The 19,295-nt window shown below is 38.9% G+C and overlaps 1 protein-coding gene across 7 annotated transcripts in view; it reads left to right on the forward strand.

The window, feature by feature from the left end:
• Nucleotides 1–19,295, forward strand: part of SPIDR (scaffold protein involved in DNA repair) — a 205,240-nt gene that overhangs the window by 126,427 nt on the left and 59,518 nt on the right. For 6 of the 7 annotated variants that reach the window (XR_012630439.1, XR_012630440.1, XR_012630442.1 and 3 more), the window contains exons 9-10: nt 7,606–7,816; nt 9,163–9,407. Coding sequence is in view for 4 of the 7 variants with exons in the window: in XM_074880660.1 (XP_074736761.1) it covers nt 7,606–7,816; nt 9,163–9,407 (456 nt within the window). In the remaining 3 variants the exon portion in view is untranslated. Of the gene's footprint in view, nt 1–7,605; nt 7,817–9,162; nt 9,408–10,130; nt 10,170–19,295 lie in introns of all 7 variants that reach the window. The other variant, XM_074880670.1, reaches the window with a different exon arrangement.

Here is a 19,295-nt window from a genome sequence, read left to right on the forward strand (position 1 = left end):
GATGATGCTGTGTAACGGTGGTAGAGTGGCCACACTCCTTACCTTTCCACCACAGGCAGAGGAGTTGCTGGTGTAACCTGTTGCCTCAAATCTCCATTGTGTCATGGTGCTGCGATGGAAATAAAGAATTGGACACCTTCTGTACAGCAGAGTACCATGCAGGTTTCCTCCCTCTTCAATGGCACACTGTGGTCCTCACAATCCTATGGAGAGGGGAATATGTTCATCCTCCTGTAGAGTGCTCTACAACTAGGGCTGGAGGAAGGATTTGACCTCTCTTAGTAGGAAATAGTAGCTAAATGCAAAGTGCATGTATAAAATGATGGACTCTGGATTGTTAGTATCTAGGAATGTGTTTTTAGTGTTCTGATACCTTCATTAATGCGTCAGCTTAGTTTTTATCAGATCAGAAAAATATATAGAATGGTAAGACTTATTAGAATTAGAAATGGAGTCCGAAACATCATGATGTCACTGTAGAAATTCATGGTGCATTTTTAGCTTGGAATTTCAGTCTCCCATATCAAAAATATGTAGCAGAAGTGAAAAAATACCAGAGAAGAGTGACAAGGAGAGATGTGGAGCAGCTTCCCTGTGAGAAATGGCTAAGATGACTAGGGTACTTCATCTTGAAAAAGCAGTGGCTGGGAGAGGATGTGATAAAGGTCTGTATTAGGAAGTGTATTGAGAAGGATGATTGTTCACTACCTCTTAAAAGCAAGAAGTGGGGGGCAGCAATGTAACCACTAGGTGACAGATCAAAAGAAATAAAAGGAAGTGGTTTCTCACATGCGAGTAATTAGACTGTAGAGCACTGTGGATGCTGCAGGATGTTGAGGATGCTGTAAATGTACAGATGGTCAAAAAGCAGGCACATAAGTTCCTGGAAGAAAAGTCTACCAGGGACTGTTAACTACAAATATACTACTTCTGCCTTAGGGAGTCCCTAAGCTGAAAGTTTTTAGAAGTTATTAGAGAGCGTTCTGGAGAACTTTCACTAGATGCTTGCTTTTATTTTCATAGTTTTCCTCCTCAAACATCTGCTGTTTGCTGCTGTAAGCTAGAGTATGGGGTAGATGGGCCTCTGATCTCACACCAGTACGGCCATCTCTAACACTCACCGCAAGTTCTAATATGATGTCACTTTGCAGCTTGCTTGCTTCCCTTTTTTCACCTTTCAGAATCCCTCTGACATATCATCCTGGACTTTCTGGTGACTCCAGCCATCCTTCAAACCCTACGTGCAGTTTAGCACTGGGACCAGAGAGAAGTTGTCTGAGTAATGAGCTCGTGGCTAGTCAGACACAAGTTGATATATGGGGTGAACACACAGATTGAAATTCTTTCATAACATCTTGATTATGAAAAGATAACCATGATATTTATATCTCCCTAGTTACTTGTAACACCCTCATACTGGGGTGGGGGGGGAATGTTTTTGTTTTGGTTTGGTTTTGAAGCAACTTTCTTGTTTAACGCTTTATTGTGTGCAGTTCTTTTAACAACAGAACTTTACATCTCTTAAAAATTGTTTTGTGCCTGATTTATATGTTAGGTAATAAAAAAATCTCAGCATCACACTTGGAGTACATTTTTAGCAAATCCTCTCAAAAGTATTGCCCCAAAGAGCTCAAGAGATTGTTTACGTGCCAGTTTGTATGTAAGCACAGTCTGAATGGAATTTTATGTTTGGTGGTGCCAAAGGTTAAGCCTTGTCATGATAAATTGTGATCCAGAATGCTAGAAATTTCAGGTGCTTTCTTCATAGCCAAAGCAAGTGGCTGGAGAGCTCTGAGAAACTTACCTACTTTCCAGTCTTGGTAAAGCCTGGTATTACAGTAATTTCCTGGAGGTGGATGAGATTTGCTTTGATATCCATCTGTGCTTTCCTACATCAGAACATATGTACATCCTCTCCAGTTTGCACGTGGTGCACCTCCCTGCAGAGGTGAGAGCACTGGGTGTGTGATATAATAGTGCATGATGTTAACCACAAGCTTTTTATAGCAGAGATCTTCTTAAATGTGAAAATTTCCATACATCTTTTTTTCATGCTACAGGGTGTCACATTTCAAAAGGCAGTACTATGGCAAGCCAGTGGTTAGTTATATGATTACTTTGAAATTAGTAAAATGATACAGTGATAAAAATGTTGGCTTTGTGTACCATAATTTCTTGCTGGAGTGATTTCTTAGGCTTACAAGTAATTTTGTTGAAAAGTACAATATTATTTTGCAGAAAGAATTTATGCTGCAATAGAGAAGATTTTTTTTTCATTCTTTGTGTTGGTTTACTAATTCTCTTAGAGTTTACTTTGTACTTAAGGTTGAGTGTCAAATGGTAACAGATTGGGTTGTAACGATATATACGTTTAATAGCTATGTATTATTTGTGTGTTGTATTCATGGAATGAGACCACACAGAAAATATTTTCCCAGTAGGGGAACAAACAAATATCTAGTTATTCACAAATAAATCGCATCATACTCTAAAAGTAGACATTTTAGACATAGCTTGAGCAGCTTTTTATTGTTACATCTTCTGCAGAGCTATTCTGAGGTGCTGAAGCTACATTTCTTTGGAAACCTGACACAGTTGAGAACTGTATATTTGACATATGACTCTGGACATTGGTCTAGATGATTAATACTATTTCTTCATGGAGAAAACAGTACAATCAGCCTTGAGAATGTGTCCCACAGTAATCTGTTGCTTTGAATAAGATAATTTCAAAGAAGGAGATACCTGCTGATTTTTGTTTTCTGTTTTTGAGGTTGGGGCAGGGGAAGAAGTTCTGCATTATTAAAGTGTGAGCTTGCAAACACAGTATTCATACAGATCCTTCAAGCGATGGTAAATGACGCTGATGGAGGCTCACACGCAAGTGGTGAGATTACCCACTCAAGGATGAAAATTCTGTGTTTGGGCAATCTCTAGGCATGGCAGATGGTAGATCTGTTCCCAGTGGCTTTTTGATTTGAGCTACATATTGGGAAGATAGTTATCATCCTTGGATGGTAGGTGGGCGGAGATCTGTCTGGACTTGGGAAATATGGGGTTTTTTTAAATTATTATTTCAGCACTCAGGCATTTCTTGGACATATTACGATTTTTCACAGGTAAAACATTGCAAATGGCACTCAACCCCAAGCGAGAGGCAGTATGAGCAACTTCGTCTATATTAGGCAAAATAAGCGATTCTTAGGAAGTTGGGATAGGCCCTGTGTGGTGTTCCAATGGGGGTTGATTCCTCATGCTTCTGGGCAGCAGTGTAAGGCTCTGGCATGCTCTTATCCCCCCGCATGTACTACTAGTGTTCTACTTGGTGGGCATTAAACCTTCTTTATGCAGAAATCATTGTCCTGAGACTTGAAATTAGCCAGTTTCATAATTACAGTGCATGTTGTAGGTCGCTGAAATGTTAGAGTGTTCAGTTAATGCAGTGTACTCTTCAAAAAAATGCTCTAGGCATTTTACACTTTGTAAGAGAAAAGAAAAAAAAAACCAATAAAATACCCAGGGAGAGCAAACAAAAAAATATGTTCTCTAATTTGAAGTGATCCAGAGTCATCTCGAGTTCATGAACTAGCACCACTGTTTGATGTCAGCAGAACTGAGCGGAAGCATGTGGTTTGTGAGCTAGCTGCTGCCATAGAGTCACAACTTCTCACTGGCTGAGCCTGTGGATGGGCTGTGCGGGGCAGACCACAGTGCAAACCTGCTGACTGTTTGGCAGCAGGATTAAGACCCTGCCTCAAGTTGAAACTTCAGCTACTTTACACCATGTGTTTTGTATCTCAAATGGTGATAGACCATGATTAACGGAGAAGTAGGCAAGGACATCCCCTGCTTCTACTCTGCCAGATAGCCATTTCATCATAGGAGGGAGGAAGAGAAAAACCAAGCTACATCCTTGGAGAGAGAAGCAAGCTGCCGTTGGAAAAGAAAAAAAAATAACATTATTGCCTCATGTTCCTTTAGCATGTGACCAGTTACGGCAATTGCTGATTGTCTACATACCAGAAAAAAAAATGCCCTGTAGTGTAAAAAGTTCACAGTCTCTACCTCAGGTCATTGCAAACGACCTTTCCTCTAAAAGCAGTTAGTAAGGAAGTCAACTTCTAATCCAACATTTGTATATACTTTCCTGAGCAAGAAGAAAATCAGAGAGTACAAGAGAGGGTTTTGGGTTTTTTAAGTCTGTAGTGAACTTTGTTTTCTTTCTGTTGTCTCTGTGTGATTTGCTCAATGAGATGATGTGTCTCATTCTTTGAAAATAAGCTTTTAAATATAATGAAGCAGATAGAAAAGAAGACATTTAAGAGAGGTCACAGAAGACTTGAAATGCCCATTTAACCCTATCTGTTAAGAGGATGCTACAGAGTGTACTCTGTATCCTCTTAGGATAGGACTACTTCTGGCTGTAGAGAATCTGCAGCTGGAACAGGTTGAGGTGATCAGTTATGGTGTCTCAGGCACAGGAGCAACACATACAGCTCAGGACCACGGGGATTGCTTGGGGAAGGGATTTTGTTTTTCCCCAACTGTTGCAGCTTGATAGGCTTTCTTTGCCCTAGCCTGTATCTTTCAAGCAGACAGAAAGAATTAAGGCATGTGTGTGTGTGTGTTCTGTGTGTGTGGTTGCCTTTGTTGTAAAGCGAACAGTATGAGCAATATACAATGGCAATGTAGAGTTTTCTGCCATGATGATGATCAAAATTACCATCCTGCAGAGCTTGTCTGAGCTGAGCAATACTAGGAAGAATTTCTGGAAAAGGACAGAGTTTTCATTCAATTAATTAATATTATATTAATAATTCTATTCTTCATAGAAGAATATATATATAAAAACTATATATATAAACTTGGGAATAATACATATAACATATCTTTAAATATTATATATAGAGAATATACATTATTATATATATTATTTATATGTATTTGTATATAAAAATAGAAAATATTTCCATTTAGAAATCCACCTGTACACAAAATAGTGAGCTTATTGCAAACTTTTTTCTTATTTCTTTCATTTCAGTTGGTTTTTATTTCTATTTGTTGCTGGTCCTTTTCATTTCCTGTTGGGAGGAATCCATCCATTGAGAAATAGGAAAGATTTAAGTAGGCTGCTGTGATTATTACTCTGACCTAGCTGAAGAGTTATTGCTAAGTCTGTGGACACCTATGCAGGTCTAAAACAAATGATTCATTTGAACATTTCCAGGTCTAAACCAAATGATTAAAATGAAACAAAAAAATGAGTGTTTTTAGTGAACTAATTGCAAGTAAGAAGTGGAGGCCTTCTCCTGAAAGTGTATATATGTCCCTTTTTAGCTTTGTGGAAATGCCATGTAGCCATTAATTTATGCATTATTCATGTATGATAAAAACTGAGCCCGAGACAGCTCTTGGTGGTTATAAAAGTACTTGAGGCATGGAATGCATAACATAGCAAAACCATGGTACATATAATTTGGGTATCAGTAAAACCTACCTGCCTTAAAAAAAAAAAAAGCTGATCACATATCTGCACAGGAAAATTAAAACAAAACCATAAACCTCAGTTCTGCGAATGATTTGCTACTAACGTCAGTATTTTTTTAGAGAATGAGATGATTTAGATCAAGCAAACATTCTTCTGACATTAGTGACGTAACAGTCCCGTGTTCAGAGAGATTTCCTGTTTACTTTGGGTCTGAACACAGACGTCTCAAGAAAGTAGGTGCTAAAATTTTCATTCCATATCTGCATATAAAGACAGCCCAAACTGTTCTGAGATCTGTAGCAAACTTTATATACTTTTTTTTATTTAGAAAAAAGGGGCAGTTTAAAAATCTCCTAAGATCAGAGATGTCTTGTTTTGCTGACCAAGCTAATTCCTCAGTTTTAATCCTGTAACACAGAAAATTATCAGGCAATGTCAATTTGGCAGCCTTGTGAGCAACTGTCATGCTCTTCTTAACGGGGACCTTTGTTAGCAAATTCACATGGAGTCAAGGGACTCAGTGTCCTTTAGGGATGAACTATTGCTTGCGTAGATCTGAAGAGCTCACAGATGGCAGTAAGGCATCGCGGTGAAGTGTGGTACTTAGTTTTATGCTGTACTTTTTCAAGAATTTTCAGTTTCAAATCATAACTTCTGTGAGTGTTCACAGATAGAAGCCATACATCTTTTTTATAATTTATGTGTATGATTCATAGTTTTAAGTTGCAAGCTTAGTTTTAACTCTGTACTTTTTTTCTAAAAGGCAGAATTCATCTTCCTGTTGCATTATTTTCTAATTATAAAAAAACAGAGATTATATTTAATAACTTCCTGCAACTCTTCCTATGCCTTTGAAAATACAAATGCATTAATTTCCATTTAGCTATCTGCTCTCTAGAGAATGAAGGAGTCTGTTATAAAACAGCCCATGGTCAAGCTCTTGTATGGACTGAGATCAGAAATAAGTATTTTTGAGTGGTTTGTTTTGTTTTGCTTTTTACCTTTGTATGGCTGCATTTTGACAAACAATGTCATAGATGTGAAAACTTCCTTCATCTCCATGGCTGTTGAGCATTCTAGAGACTGAAGTCCTGAGGTTACTTCTGATCTCAGGTCAGCTCAGCTTTGCTGCCAAGGCAGGAGGCCTTGTTTTACTCCCAAGCGATAAAAATCTAATGGTAGAAAAACACAGCCTGCAATAAAGTCACTAAGTGAATTTTGTTTCTGTTTTGATGGTGTCTAGAAAATGAGATTACTGATTGTTTTTGTTAGCTGACTTCATTAAATTTGTATCCTGTGAGTATAAAAAGTGTATTTCTAAATGTATGATTGTGATTCTAGCATGTGAAAAAATCCCCATATCGAGATGTGCTTTGGCATCAAATTATTGTGTGTTTAGAGATTCTGCAGCCATTACCTTAATCTGCTAGGCGAGAAATTACTGCATGTGAAGCTGTTTGGGAATTTACATTGGCACTAGAAACTAAAAATGGGTCTTGGAGAGCACGTTTATGACAGCAGCAAACACACAGGCAAAATAATATATGGCATATCATAGGAAAAGCATAACATTTTGCTTTTAGAAAAAGAGAGGAGAAAGAGCAGGAGGAACAGCTTGCTGCTGGCTGCAGTGAGAATGAATTTGGGTCAGTGGGAAGCACTCACCAGAGGGGGATGTCATGGTCTGCAAGGGCCAGGCTGGGTCCAGCAGAGCCAGTGCTCTGAATTAACATAGAGCAGGATTAATAATCTTTCATTCATGGCTTTTACCTCAGTAACTGTATGCAGGTGTTCCTGATGCTCTTGGTTCGGCACTGGCAGCGTGGAGGTACCAAATAGTGCTTGTGTGAATCCAGATGGGGTTCACAGGGCTCAGCCAGCTTCCAGGTGTAAGTTGTCCCTGGATGCAGTGGAGCTCCATTCCCCCAGGGCTATGCCTGAGCTAATAGGGCTGATCCAAGCTGAATATATCAATGGGGTGGGTTATCTGCAATTTGGATAACACATCTTTGAGTATTTTAGTTGTAACTATAGAAAAAAGGGGAGAGAAATACAACACATGTTTTAAAACAGTGCTTATCAGTAGTTTAACTTGTAATGGATTATTTTTTTTCCAGGCAAAAACTGCTTCTGGGAAATGCAGATGTTCCTGTTATCATGAATACCTATTTTAGTCAGAAGGTGCTATTCAGTGAACATTCAGAAACGAGAGAGAAGACATATGGTCTTACAAAGATGCTTATTAGGAAGAATATTATATCTTTGGCACAGACGTTCAGACTAAATGACCTTGATGATGAGTTACACCAGGAATCTTCAGATAATCAGGTAAGGTCCATTTGGTTCACAGTTTAGCACTTGGTAAGAAGTTGGTGAGCAGATGTTTGGAAATCATAACAAAACCAAAAATTCTAAATTACTGACCTGTTCAGTTTCCTCTTTCATTTAGCCAAGACTGAATAATATTCAGTGTTTATTTTAATAATATTTTCTTAACGGAGGCTTTTGGCCCATCTAGATGTTGAACTGCTGTGAGGTTATTTTGCTGTAGTCTCACTACTGTGCTAAATAGTAATTGTAGCTTGGTTTTTCATTGATTTTTCTCTCGTTCTTTATAGCTGAATAGCTAAGCTTTATTTGAAATAAAATCTGTTTTCTGCAAACTCACTCAAGATATTATTTTAAATAAACATTCCCTTTTCGCACCCCTATTTCTTAACTCATTTCCTAATTTCTCATTTCTCTTTCTTTAAAGCATCAGTTGGTAACACCACCTCCTTTTCCCACCCCTTCAGTTTGTTTTCTTTCCTATTTTGACTTTGTATTAAAATGACTACTGACTGTGCATGTCTATAGCTGTGGTTGTACAAGCTGAGGTATTTTAAGGGATCTGGTTTTCTGATAGTGTGTCCCAGCACTTTCTGGAAGTAAGGCTCTTATAAAGGCTTTCTATTGGCTACCCAAAATAATTCTTAATTCTTAATATTTGAGAATTTTGGCCCTACAATTTTGGTGAACAAGACTGAGTGTCACCATTTTGTATATGCTTTTTATATAATACCCATTATAAGCCTGGGAATGAAAAAGTTACATAAATCAAATCTTAATAGTTTGTGCTTCAACTCTACCTTATAAAAAGGTTCTACTGTTGTACTCGAAAACCAGAGCAATTTACTTGTTCCCCTCCTGGTTCCTAACAAACAAAACCACTTCATTTAAAACTCAATAGACGAGTTTTATTGCAACCACTTTGTAGACAAGGGGTAGTGCTGTACCACAGTTTTCTTTTAAATACTGCAAATTCTCCTTCTCTACTGATGGATAATACTTATGGCACAGTCTGTAATACTCTGAAAACCTTTCTTGGCACCCAGCTTTTTATAGAATCGGGTTTCATTGTGAAACTAGAAATTTGGCTCGTGCTGGGAAGGAGCCTATATATATAGACCGTGTTAATATAGGAGAGTACTGTGTGCTCAGCTCTCTTGAGTGTTCATTAAAAATCCATAATAAATACTGGCCATTAGTCTGTAAGTTAGTTTAGGTGCAGTAAGTATTTTGAAACTAATTTTGCACTTCTTGCAGGGATTTTTCATGCTGAAGTTTTATTCTTTAACACTACATTGTTTCAAGGTCCCATGAAATGCTTCTATTAATGGGTTTTCTTTCACCAGGTTGCTTGTGCTCTGCAAATCCGTAACTGTGATTCGAAACAGCATCCCTTAGCATGGAGTGCTGTTAATGATTCTCTGCTTGAAATGGTGGAAAGCCAGGGAGCAGTGGGATGGAGAGAAGCGCAGGTACGAGTGGTTATCCAAAGGGTGTACTGTTTGCCTGCAAGAGGTTACAGAAGCCACGTTGAAGGAAACAAGCCTCTTTGTGCAACACCCATCATAAATTCAGATCCACCAAATGTTAGGTGAGTAATAAGAGGCATGGGAATTTTCTTGTTGAGGCCGTGATATATGAGAAACTGAAGAGGAGGGAGTTTGGAAATGTCATTCTTGGTCATCAGCTTGCAGGAAATAAGCACACTCAGGAAGGCACAGGACTCTTGATGGAAGTGGTGTAGTTTTTTAATAGTTATAGTGTGACACAGAAGTAGTCCTGCCCAGAGGAGGGAAGGATCTGTCAGCTCATGTAATCAACAGAATGACAGGAAGATTGAAAATCAATGGGAAGTTAATTTAAAACCAGTGATGATCATGGACATCTTGCAGTGTTTCTTGAGCTTCACAGAATAACTGTTACTTCCCATTTACCTATTTCAGTCTCCAATATGCTCTGCTAGTCAGTTATGCTCACGGAGTGGTCTTTTGAAACAAAAGAGAAATACGTAGACAGAGAAACAAAAGGCTTTTCTAAAATGGGGATTTTGCACAGGTGCCATTAGAGAAACATAGCTGCACACATGCAAACTTCCATTGTGAAGCCACTGGAAAAAGCTCCTGTTGACTTCTGGAAAGCTGGAGGTCACAGCAGTTCAGCTGCTCTGCAGTAAGAAGTGATCTGGTGTCAAAACATTAACACCAATGAGGAAATCTTATATGCAAAACCCACGGAGCTTACAGCTTTAGACTAGTGTTTTTAGCCTCTTCTGTTTTAGTCTTTGCATCCTAACACTGGTCTGTTTTTGGTGTAGGGAATCAAGAATGGGACCTTGTTTTCTTAAGTACAAAAGGTAGGCCAGACAAAGTTTTCCCTTCTGACTGGTACTGATGAATCCTTTCCTTCACATTTTATGATCCTCAGGGTTTGAGACCAAAGACTGATTTCAAAGTCTTTCTCAGCAATTCTGGGTCTGAGATCACTGTGTCTGTTATTGAATTTCCTTCCTTTGGTTTTGCACTAATTTTTGGTTCATGCTGGCTTAAGATTTTAAAAGGTAAGATACATTCAATTTTGTTTTCACTCAGGAAGCTTACTGAAGTGAGTTGCAGTGGCAGAGCTTATATAACGCTTCTAAGTTCAGCCTTTCAGGACATTAGGAGATCTATCTTCTTGCAGAGTTCAGGACCTGAATGGAGATGGGAAATTAGTTTAAAAGGTCCCATTGAGAACTATCCACATGCAATTTGCAATAGGCTTTGAAATGATTCTTCAAGGTTTGAAGAATTTGAGTTCCTCTAAGCCACCCTGCTGGTGGGTAGTAGCATGCTCACAGGTCCTTCTTCCTGAGCTTTCGAAATACTGCAGTTCTCCTGATTCTTGCTACCTTGTAAGCCACTGGATAATTTACAGCACTTACTGATCAATAAAATCCATCCAGGAGGAATTTAGGAAGATTGTTCTTTCCTAAAATGCAAGCTCAGTCATCACCCACAGGAAAGTAATTATCAACAGCCTTTTCCCCAATATTTTTTAAAAGCTCCTTTACACAGAATAGTTATATTGACCTTAACTTACATTACTTTTTTAAAAAGTAATCAGCACATGTTGTTGTGTGAACTCATTGCTTTATAATTAATTAACTCTTGCTATAATATATATTTTTTAAAAAGTGAGAGGAAAAGTACTTTAGCAGCCCCACATCAGTATGTGATTTTGAGGATATTATTCAAGCTGATTTTTACATGAGTTCTAGCAGAGTTCAAATCATACCATCTCTGTATTTCCTTTCTAACTTTTAACCAAAAGTATACTTAACTTGCAATCACACAATTAGAAGTAGTTAACCTGCCTGAGCCCACACCCATCACAGGAATGGGGTGAAAGAAAACAGAAATCTCAGATTGCACTTCTTATATCATGTTTGAAATAGAAATAAAACAAAAATTGAGAGTCTGTTGCTTCTGAGTACATGCTGTAGCTGGGTATTCTCACAGGCAGTTGTTAAACTGGCCTCTTAGAAGTTCCTCAAATTTTATAGATGTCCCAGCTCAGAAAAGAGCTTGGTGGTTGTCATTTGCAGTTATCAGACTGTCTTTTGGATCCCAAAGAGAAAAATCAACCCACTTTCTCTTTTGCAAAGAAGAGAACAAACACTTCTTTTAAAGACTGAGGAATGGAAAACACCTCATACTGCTTTATCAGCTGCTATTTCCATGGCTGATAAGCATCCACATGAGAATTTTCTCCTCTATCAAAAATGTCTCTGTCTGTCACCTGATAGTGAGCAAAAGGGTCCAATGCCCTCTGGCAATCCTTTGAACCAACTTGGTGGCTCATTCTTTTGTAATTAAAAAAACCCTCTTTTTTTTTCTTTGTAAACTTATTTTTGTAAAGTAAAACTGCCTTGAAAGCAACTGTTTGTATTTTATGAGGCAAGATGAGTTAGATAATTCAGTGTTTTGTAAATAAAAGTTTCTAATTAGATATCGAGGTAGATGAATAGTTAATTGATTTGTCTTTTAGACAGGCTGTTTTATTGTATATCTTTTGTAGCACTCCACAATAAGATGTTGTTGCCATAGGGAAGCATAAAAAACACAGTAAGCTGGAAAGAGACATGAAATTAAATGTGGGTCAGCGGAAGTGATGCATTTTGTTCAGGGCATCCAGTTTCTAGAAAGAGACTGGCCAATTGTGGGAGGAACCTCTATTTTCATTGTAAAGAAATGGATTCATTTAATTGGTTAAAACTAACACTGGTAAAGAATAGAAATTATGGTAATGCCTATATGCATCTAGCTTTTATTGTTCATAAATCCACATATGTAGAATACGGCCTTTTACTGATAGACAAATGGATATGTCTGAGGGGTTTAAGTCTGTTTATCTGAAGTATGTAAAGCAATTTCCGAGGACACTGAGAAGTCATTACAGAGACTGAGAAGTTCTCTAGCTTCTGTTGTACATAAATTGGTCCCATGTTCCCTGCCTTATTGTTGAATCATTTGCCTTTCCCCCATAATTAGCTGCTCTTGAAAATGGACTTTTCATGCTGAAGGAGTTTCAGGGGGGGGGGGGGGGGGGGGGGGGGGGAAGAAAAATACGACTCGCTGTGACTGTCTGGCCATTTCCAGCATTCCTGGCATACTTTTTGCTGCCTTTTCCCTTCTGATGAGAGAGATACTTTTACTAATGACACAACACATGTTTTTCTAAACCCGATTATTTTGACTCTTTTTCAAAAAGGCCTGGCTTACGCGTACGAGGATCCCAAAGAGACTCCTGTCAACCTGAGGAGCTCACTGGCGCTGAGGTGTCTGACTCACTGCGTCGGCCTTGTACTTTGTGTTCCTGGGATAAAGCAGTGTATAATTTGGATTTTGCTCTTGCCAGTATCTGTTTGTTTTGAACAGGCCACGTGAGTTCAGTAAAAAATAGAGCTGGTCAGTTTTATGCCTTAAAGGACAGGGCTGGTTGTGTGGTAGTTGGTGAAACTAAAATAGACACATTTTAAGGACTATTAGGCAGTTAAACTGGTCAGAGCGCTCAAAAGATTTGGGTGAGGAGGCTGGACAGAAAAGGGTGTTGTTTATTAAGAAGGAAAAATTAACCACTACTAACATAAAACAATCCTAGCTATAGCTGTGAATCCACATTTTAAAATCTTTGTGGGTGACTAGAGAAATTTTCCATTTGCTTCTCTTGGCATATGTTTTGACCTACTTCCTACCTGAATGTTAGCGCTTTCTATTCCAAGAACAGAGGAAAGACAGTACATTTACTTTAAAAAATAATGTGATCTGCCTCTATGCTCTAGTCATCAACAGTTCTTTTGGTTTTGCTCTTTATTTTGTTTTCAATTTGCCAGATCTTAGAGAAGTGGAAAGGCCTGCTACCATGCAAGCAGGACCCTTGGGGGAGCAAAATATTTAGAAGAACCGAGGTTTTGTTTGAGTGGCTGGAAGAAATAGAAGTGTGGGGAAAGTCACATTTCTCTTTCTGAGCAGGCCCCCAGAAACATGATAGTCAGTTGCTGGGATTCATTATGATCTAGCAAGTTGTTGCAAGTTTCTGAGTAGTCTGTTTCTACGTAATTCTGTGTAAAACAGTTTTATTGGCAAGTGGTAATCCTGTAAAACTAATTCATTTCAAAGTTGGATTTCCTTCTTTCCTCTTTTTCTTCATCTAATGATCTTTGCTGTTTATCTTAACACAAATCTAGTCAACAGGTTAACCTGTCTGGCAGCATGCACAACTAAAACTTGAGTGTCCAGTGCTGCAACTAGCATTCCAAGTAGGTAGACTAATATATTGAAAAGTCACCCTTCTGGTCCAAAAAACCTATCTTAAATTTTATAAAGCATATTGAAATAAACAACATGAAAAAACCCCTGGAGGTCGTCTTACTTGAAAAGAGCCCAGATTGGGAAGGACTGCCATGAAAGATCCATGTTCACAGATGCTAACATCTGTCAGAGTGTTTTTTGTGGCTGACTTAAATCTGTTTACAGCATTCCATTTGTTTTTTGTGTTTTTTCAACAAAACATTTTAAATGGAATGGTCATAAATGCAAGTTTTAAAAAATTACATTATGTTTCTGGGATGTGATTTTTCAAGTGGGAAATAAACAGGAAATAGGTAACTGAAGTGCAGTAGAGAGTACTCCATAAGCTAGAAGTTTTCTCTGATTTTCCCTTTACAGATCCCTCTCAGAAATGAAGATACCTGCCTTTAATATTCTTGCAAAGTAGTCTAATTGCTACTTGACAGACTTATAATAGTTCTCGTAACAGCTGTGGTTCAAGGTCTAGTAACTTCTTTCTGCTTTGAAGTCTCTCTTCTTTTTTTTCCTTTTTTTTTTTTTTAATTCACAGTTAAGATTCCCTGACACTTGGATTATTCCCTTTTGCCTCCACCCTGCTCTATTTGTAATTCTCAAACTGGAGTCACCAAAACAGAGTAAGGACAAAAGACTCTGGAAAAACAACTTTGGTATCACATTGTCCAGCTGAGACATTAAATTGTATTATATATTTAACACTGTAGCTTCCCCATGCTGTTGCCCAGATAGCCCTGAAAGTCTGTTTTCCCTGTTGCTAATGCTGCAGACGGGTAGATGGAACTTGGGCTTCTTCCAGTGCCACTGTAGTACAACAATTTGTTAATTTGACATTACCGTTTATTTTTCAGTGCTAAATATTTACATTCTGTCCAAGGGCAAGGTGAAAGTGCTGTTATCTGATATGCTCTGTACAAAGGAAAAAAAGGACCCCCTCAACATACACCGATCATTTTTCAGCCCTGCACCAGGAATAGGTGATTAAACGATTTGCCATTGTTATAAAATACATCAGGGCAGTGGTAGAAGCTGCTGATATATAAAAGAGTCTCAAGAAGACAGTAGCCAGCATAGACCACAAGTGTGACAGAGATTCAGTCTCTTTGGAAAGCAAATGGGCAGGAACAGAAACCAACTGTCAGATGGCCAACACTGTGTGCAGGCTCCTGTATGAATCCAGCAAAAAAGAGATGCTGACGGCTAGCTTGTATTTCCTGCATACTCAAGTGCTTAGACTGATCAGTAAAGTACCCGTATGTTCACAGAAGATAGTCACACCCCCCAACTAAGCCTTTTGTTGGTCAAGAATGAGAAACAGCTCTACTTACCGATGTATTCCCCATGATAGAGAAACTGCAGAGATATGTAAATAACATGGAGAGACAGATAAATGGTATGGAAGCATCATTATGTAGAATTGTGTATTCACCACCACTTAGCTTGTAACCATACCTTTTCACACCTCCCACATCTGATGATTGCATACAAGGCTTTAGAAAGCTGTTTTCCCACTGCTGTCTGTTTTACAGCTGTATCCACCCAACTGATTGTTTTCAAGGGAATATGTAAATGGGGGGAATGGAAAGAGCGACATGGTCCTCTGTATGTTATTCTATAGTGGAGATCAGTCTAGGGAATGGAAGGCAAACAATTTGAAAAGGTAATTTCCAGCCCTAGAGCCACAATCAAGGTATGCGCTGTTGTATGTTGTCTGGTTTAAACCAGGAATAGTAATTTTCCAGCACCAGTTATTTGTCAAGAATTATTCTAAGATGGCCTATGTAAAAGGTACAGAATCTTTCCCTTGGTTTTGACCTTTCTTCCCCTTGAATTTTTCTATCTCTGAAAGTTATGTGGTTGACAGCACTGAGAGCAGGAATCTTCCATGCGTGTTTTACACCTCTATCTCACTACATTACTTCAGTCCTGACCTGGAGGAAGTGTTAAAGTCATGCTGGAACCCTCCAAAACTTTTTAAAAACCCAGGTTGTGTCACTGGGATTTGTTTTCCTGGTACCATGGTACAGAAGACAAGGACCATGAACAGTGATAAATGTTATAAATGCCTAGATGGACACACGCTGAGCTAACAGTTGGGAGAGAAATTTAACCACCCAAATATTGGATGTAATTTCTACGCAACTTGGGCAGGTAAACACTCTTTGTATGCATAGCCTTAAGTATCTGCATAAATCAGCGGATGTGCAAAGAAACATCAGCTTAGATTTAACACAATAGCAGATTTCAGACAAGGAAGATCCTTAGAAATTACTTTTTGTCATCAGCTTTGTAAAAGCTTCCTTTTGGATATAGCAAATCAGTACTCCTCGGAAAGGTGTTATGAACATACTCCTACTCTTTTGGGAAGAAGGAGGTCTTTTGTCCCAAAGACTATAGAGTCAGGAATATACTGTCCTATGTGGTTTTAAAATCATGGGCACGCTCTAGTAATTAAGGCAAGACAGACTTTGAAAGGGACAATATTGCTGGGCCACAGGCCTGTACATCTGTATCTTAAGCTTTTATACACTTTCTTTTATAGAATACAAATATTAAGATACAGCAAACAATACGAATAGAATAAAGCTCCTCAGAGAAGACAGTCTTAATTAGTTCTTTTAATAGGCATTGTGGTTTAAAATTGGTGTATAACTTATAAATGCACTTAACGAAGTTATCTCATGCTCACATGCCAGTCCTGAATGGCTGAAGTGCCTGTTGGTTTTTAATTTCTCGCAGTCAAAGGCAGTCAGCAACATCACATGGGTAGGGATCCACTACAGGCTGTGCTGAAATTCTCAAACTCATTTTGGTTAATGCCTCAACCCCCTCTTTGGCTAAAGGGGGCTTCACAGAGTTTGGAGAAGAACATACTCCTCAAACAAGAAGAGTGATGAGCAAAGGCCTGGGATGAACTTACTGTATATTACACTTCACAGTGTAAGGACTCAAGTGGAATGGTAGTTGAGAGATATAGTTATTTTTGTAATTCTAGTCCTACAATAAGAAAAAAGGAAATGATTGACCTGATACATACTGCCTGATATTTGTTCAAAATGGTTTTGTAACTCACTTGAATACTTGATTTGAGGCCTGTCTTTGGCTGCAGTGTGAGCTCCTCTGGACAACCTGCTTTACAAGTGCTTAAGGCTAGAACTGAATGCAAAATATATTTCAGAGACATTTCACATTTAAATGGACCAAAAATGATGTCATGAAGTTGCAGAGTGTAGCTTCTGGTCATGTTTGTGTTGGGGGCTGTGTTTCATTCAATATCACATGATAACAGGATTTTATATACATATTTTAAAAATTATTTCTCTGTATCAATGGTTTCCTAATTCTGGCACTCTTACTTTTGGTGATATGCCAGTCATTGAGAAGGATCTCACAGAAGCAGCTCCAGATCCTGCCCTTCTGTGGAGGTGCTAATCTGAGCCATCAGGCAGTTACCACCAGCCAACTGTAAATATCTTTGTGCAGCTGCTTGCTCCAGCTTCAGAGGCACTTACTGATCTGTGCAACTAGAGGTGCAAGGGCTACATGTGAAAGCTGACTTCATACGGCTGCCTGAGAGAGGAGTGAGGGTATTGATTGCTCCCAGTAGCCTTCCTTGTGTCTGCAGCTGTGGAAGAAAGGAGGCTCTCCTTCCAGCAGCAAGCAGGCTCTCCCTGGCTTTGTGCTGGGTCTTCTGCCCAGGAAGTTGTCCACTCTCTTTCACATACACACAAATGTAGATAGCAGGTAGGAGTGAAATTCCAGTGCAAGATGCACTGAAGTCTACAGTGTTTCTGCTTTCCATGCATCTGTGCTGCAGTTTGACACTTGGAACTTGTGCTGGCACTGCATGATCTCATCTTCTCCTGTACAGCGTCATCATCCTTACCTAGGAAGATAACTTTAAAAAGTATAAAATCATTCCATATTTCTCAGTAGTTTCCCAACTATTCTAGACCAAGGGCAGCCACAAATTTAGGAGTGCCTGCCTGGCAGGTGGGGTACAATCCCTTACACAGCTGTGCAGTCGTAGTTCCGATTCAGCATGTGCTGCAGGAACTCCACCAGCAAGGAGATGTTCACTTCTGTTTCTGAGTGAGTGAACAGGGACCTGCAAGGAGTGCACCTTTAGTGAGGTGGGATAAGAGATTGAACCGGACTCCCAGCTTCACAGAGCTAGGCAGTGTGGTTGGGATCATGGAAGCAGAGTCCCAGGCACGGGAGTGTGTGGTAGGTCATGGGAGAAGTCATGTGTGGAGCTGAGGTCCTCACATGAGGAATATGAGAGTGGTCATAAGGTATTAAAGTACCATTTTGTGTGAGTTACCTTTCTGTCCGCCCATTAATTTCCCTTGAGCCTAGGTAGTTCCTGCCACTGACTTCCTCTCTTGAGGCAGCAACTTTCCCCACTATTGAACTCAAATATGATCTGGTCATAACAGCTGCAGATGTTCTTGTCTTTGTCCTGTAACAATGGGATTATGTATTTTCCCCTGCCTCTGAATAAATGCCAATATTTGTAAATTGTTTGACATGAGGAAAAACATGCAAGGAAATTAATTTGATTGGAAGAAGTTATGTCACATTTTCAGTATAGACCTATAAATTAACTGATCATAGTAACATGATGTAAATGGGAAGTGGAAGAGCTTGTTAGCAAAAACATCCAGTGCCTAATCTTTGCAAGAGTGTTTTTAATGTCTTTATTTCTATTTAATTGTAAGTGTATATTTCCTTTGCAAGTGAGCTGAAAACTGCCAAAACTTTCTTTCTGCAGCCTGGGCTGTTTAGTCATGATTAAAAATGTCATGTGATAGGAGCTCATCTATACCTTGGTGCTTCTGTGTATCTGAGTCATCATCCCTATTTGGACTGCCAGGGTTTGGGGGAGAACTGTAGCAATAACATCCTGAGAAAACAGGCATTTGAAGTGGATGCCTCAACAGTCAGGAAAATCAGTGGCTCTCAGACTGTTTGCACTTCAAACAGTGTAAGTGGGGAGAGACTCTGCTAAGGTTGTGGATTTGCTAAAGTGGTGGATTTGTAAGAAATGAGTTGGAAATCAGGTTATATGCACGAAGGAGAGGAGAACTCAAAGCAAAAAGAGGTGCCATGTCTGATTTAGAGGTTATAACTTAAGCAAATCAACAAACTGCAATTGGATAATTTATTTTTAAATGTTTGCAAAGGGTTGCACCATGTTGTATAACATCTGTATGTTAGATTCAGGAAACTCCTGCACAGACAAATAGATTCTATTCTAACATTCATTTGATCCCTGTTAAATACGTAGAATCTGGATTTGGGGGTGACCCCCCTGGTTGCAGTTGCTGTTTGGGTAGTGCAAATCAGAGGAAATTAAAAAGTCATACATTGAGCAAAATCATGAGAATGAAGAGTCATGATATTTGGAAATAACGTGTTTTTTATAAACGTACTTCTGAGTGTTTCTAAGCTTTTTGGGTGAGGAAAGTTCCTGTTCAGCCTCGTGTATAAATGGATTTCCTTTATAAAAATGAAAAAGAAAAAAGATAGGTATGATTCTTACTTATTGCTTGGACTTCAGAAGCTGAGGTTTTAACATACACATCCAGTATTTTGGAATGGAAAATAAATCTGAAAATGGGCAGTACCTTTAC

The sequence above is a fragment of the Strix uralensis genome, chromosome 1 (assembly GCF_047716275.1).
Source record: "Strix uralensis isolate ZFMK-TIS-50842 chromosome 1, bStrUra1, whole genome shotgun sequence".
NCBI classification, from domain to species: Eukaryota; Metazoa; Chordata; class Aves; order Strigiformes; family Strigidae; genus Strix; species Strix uralensis.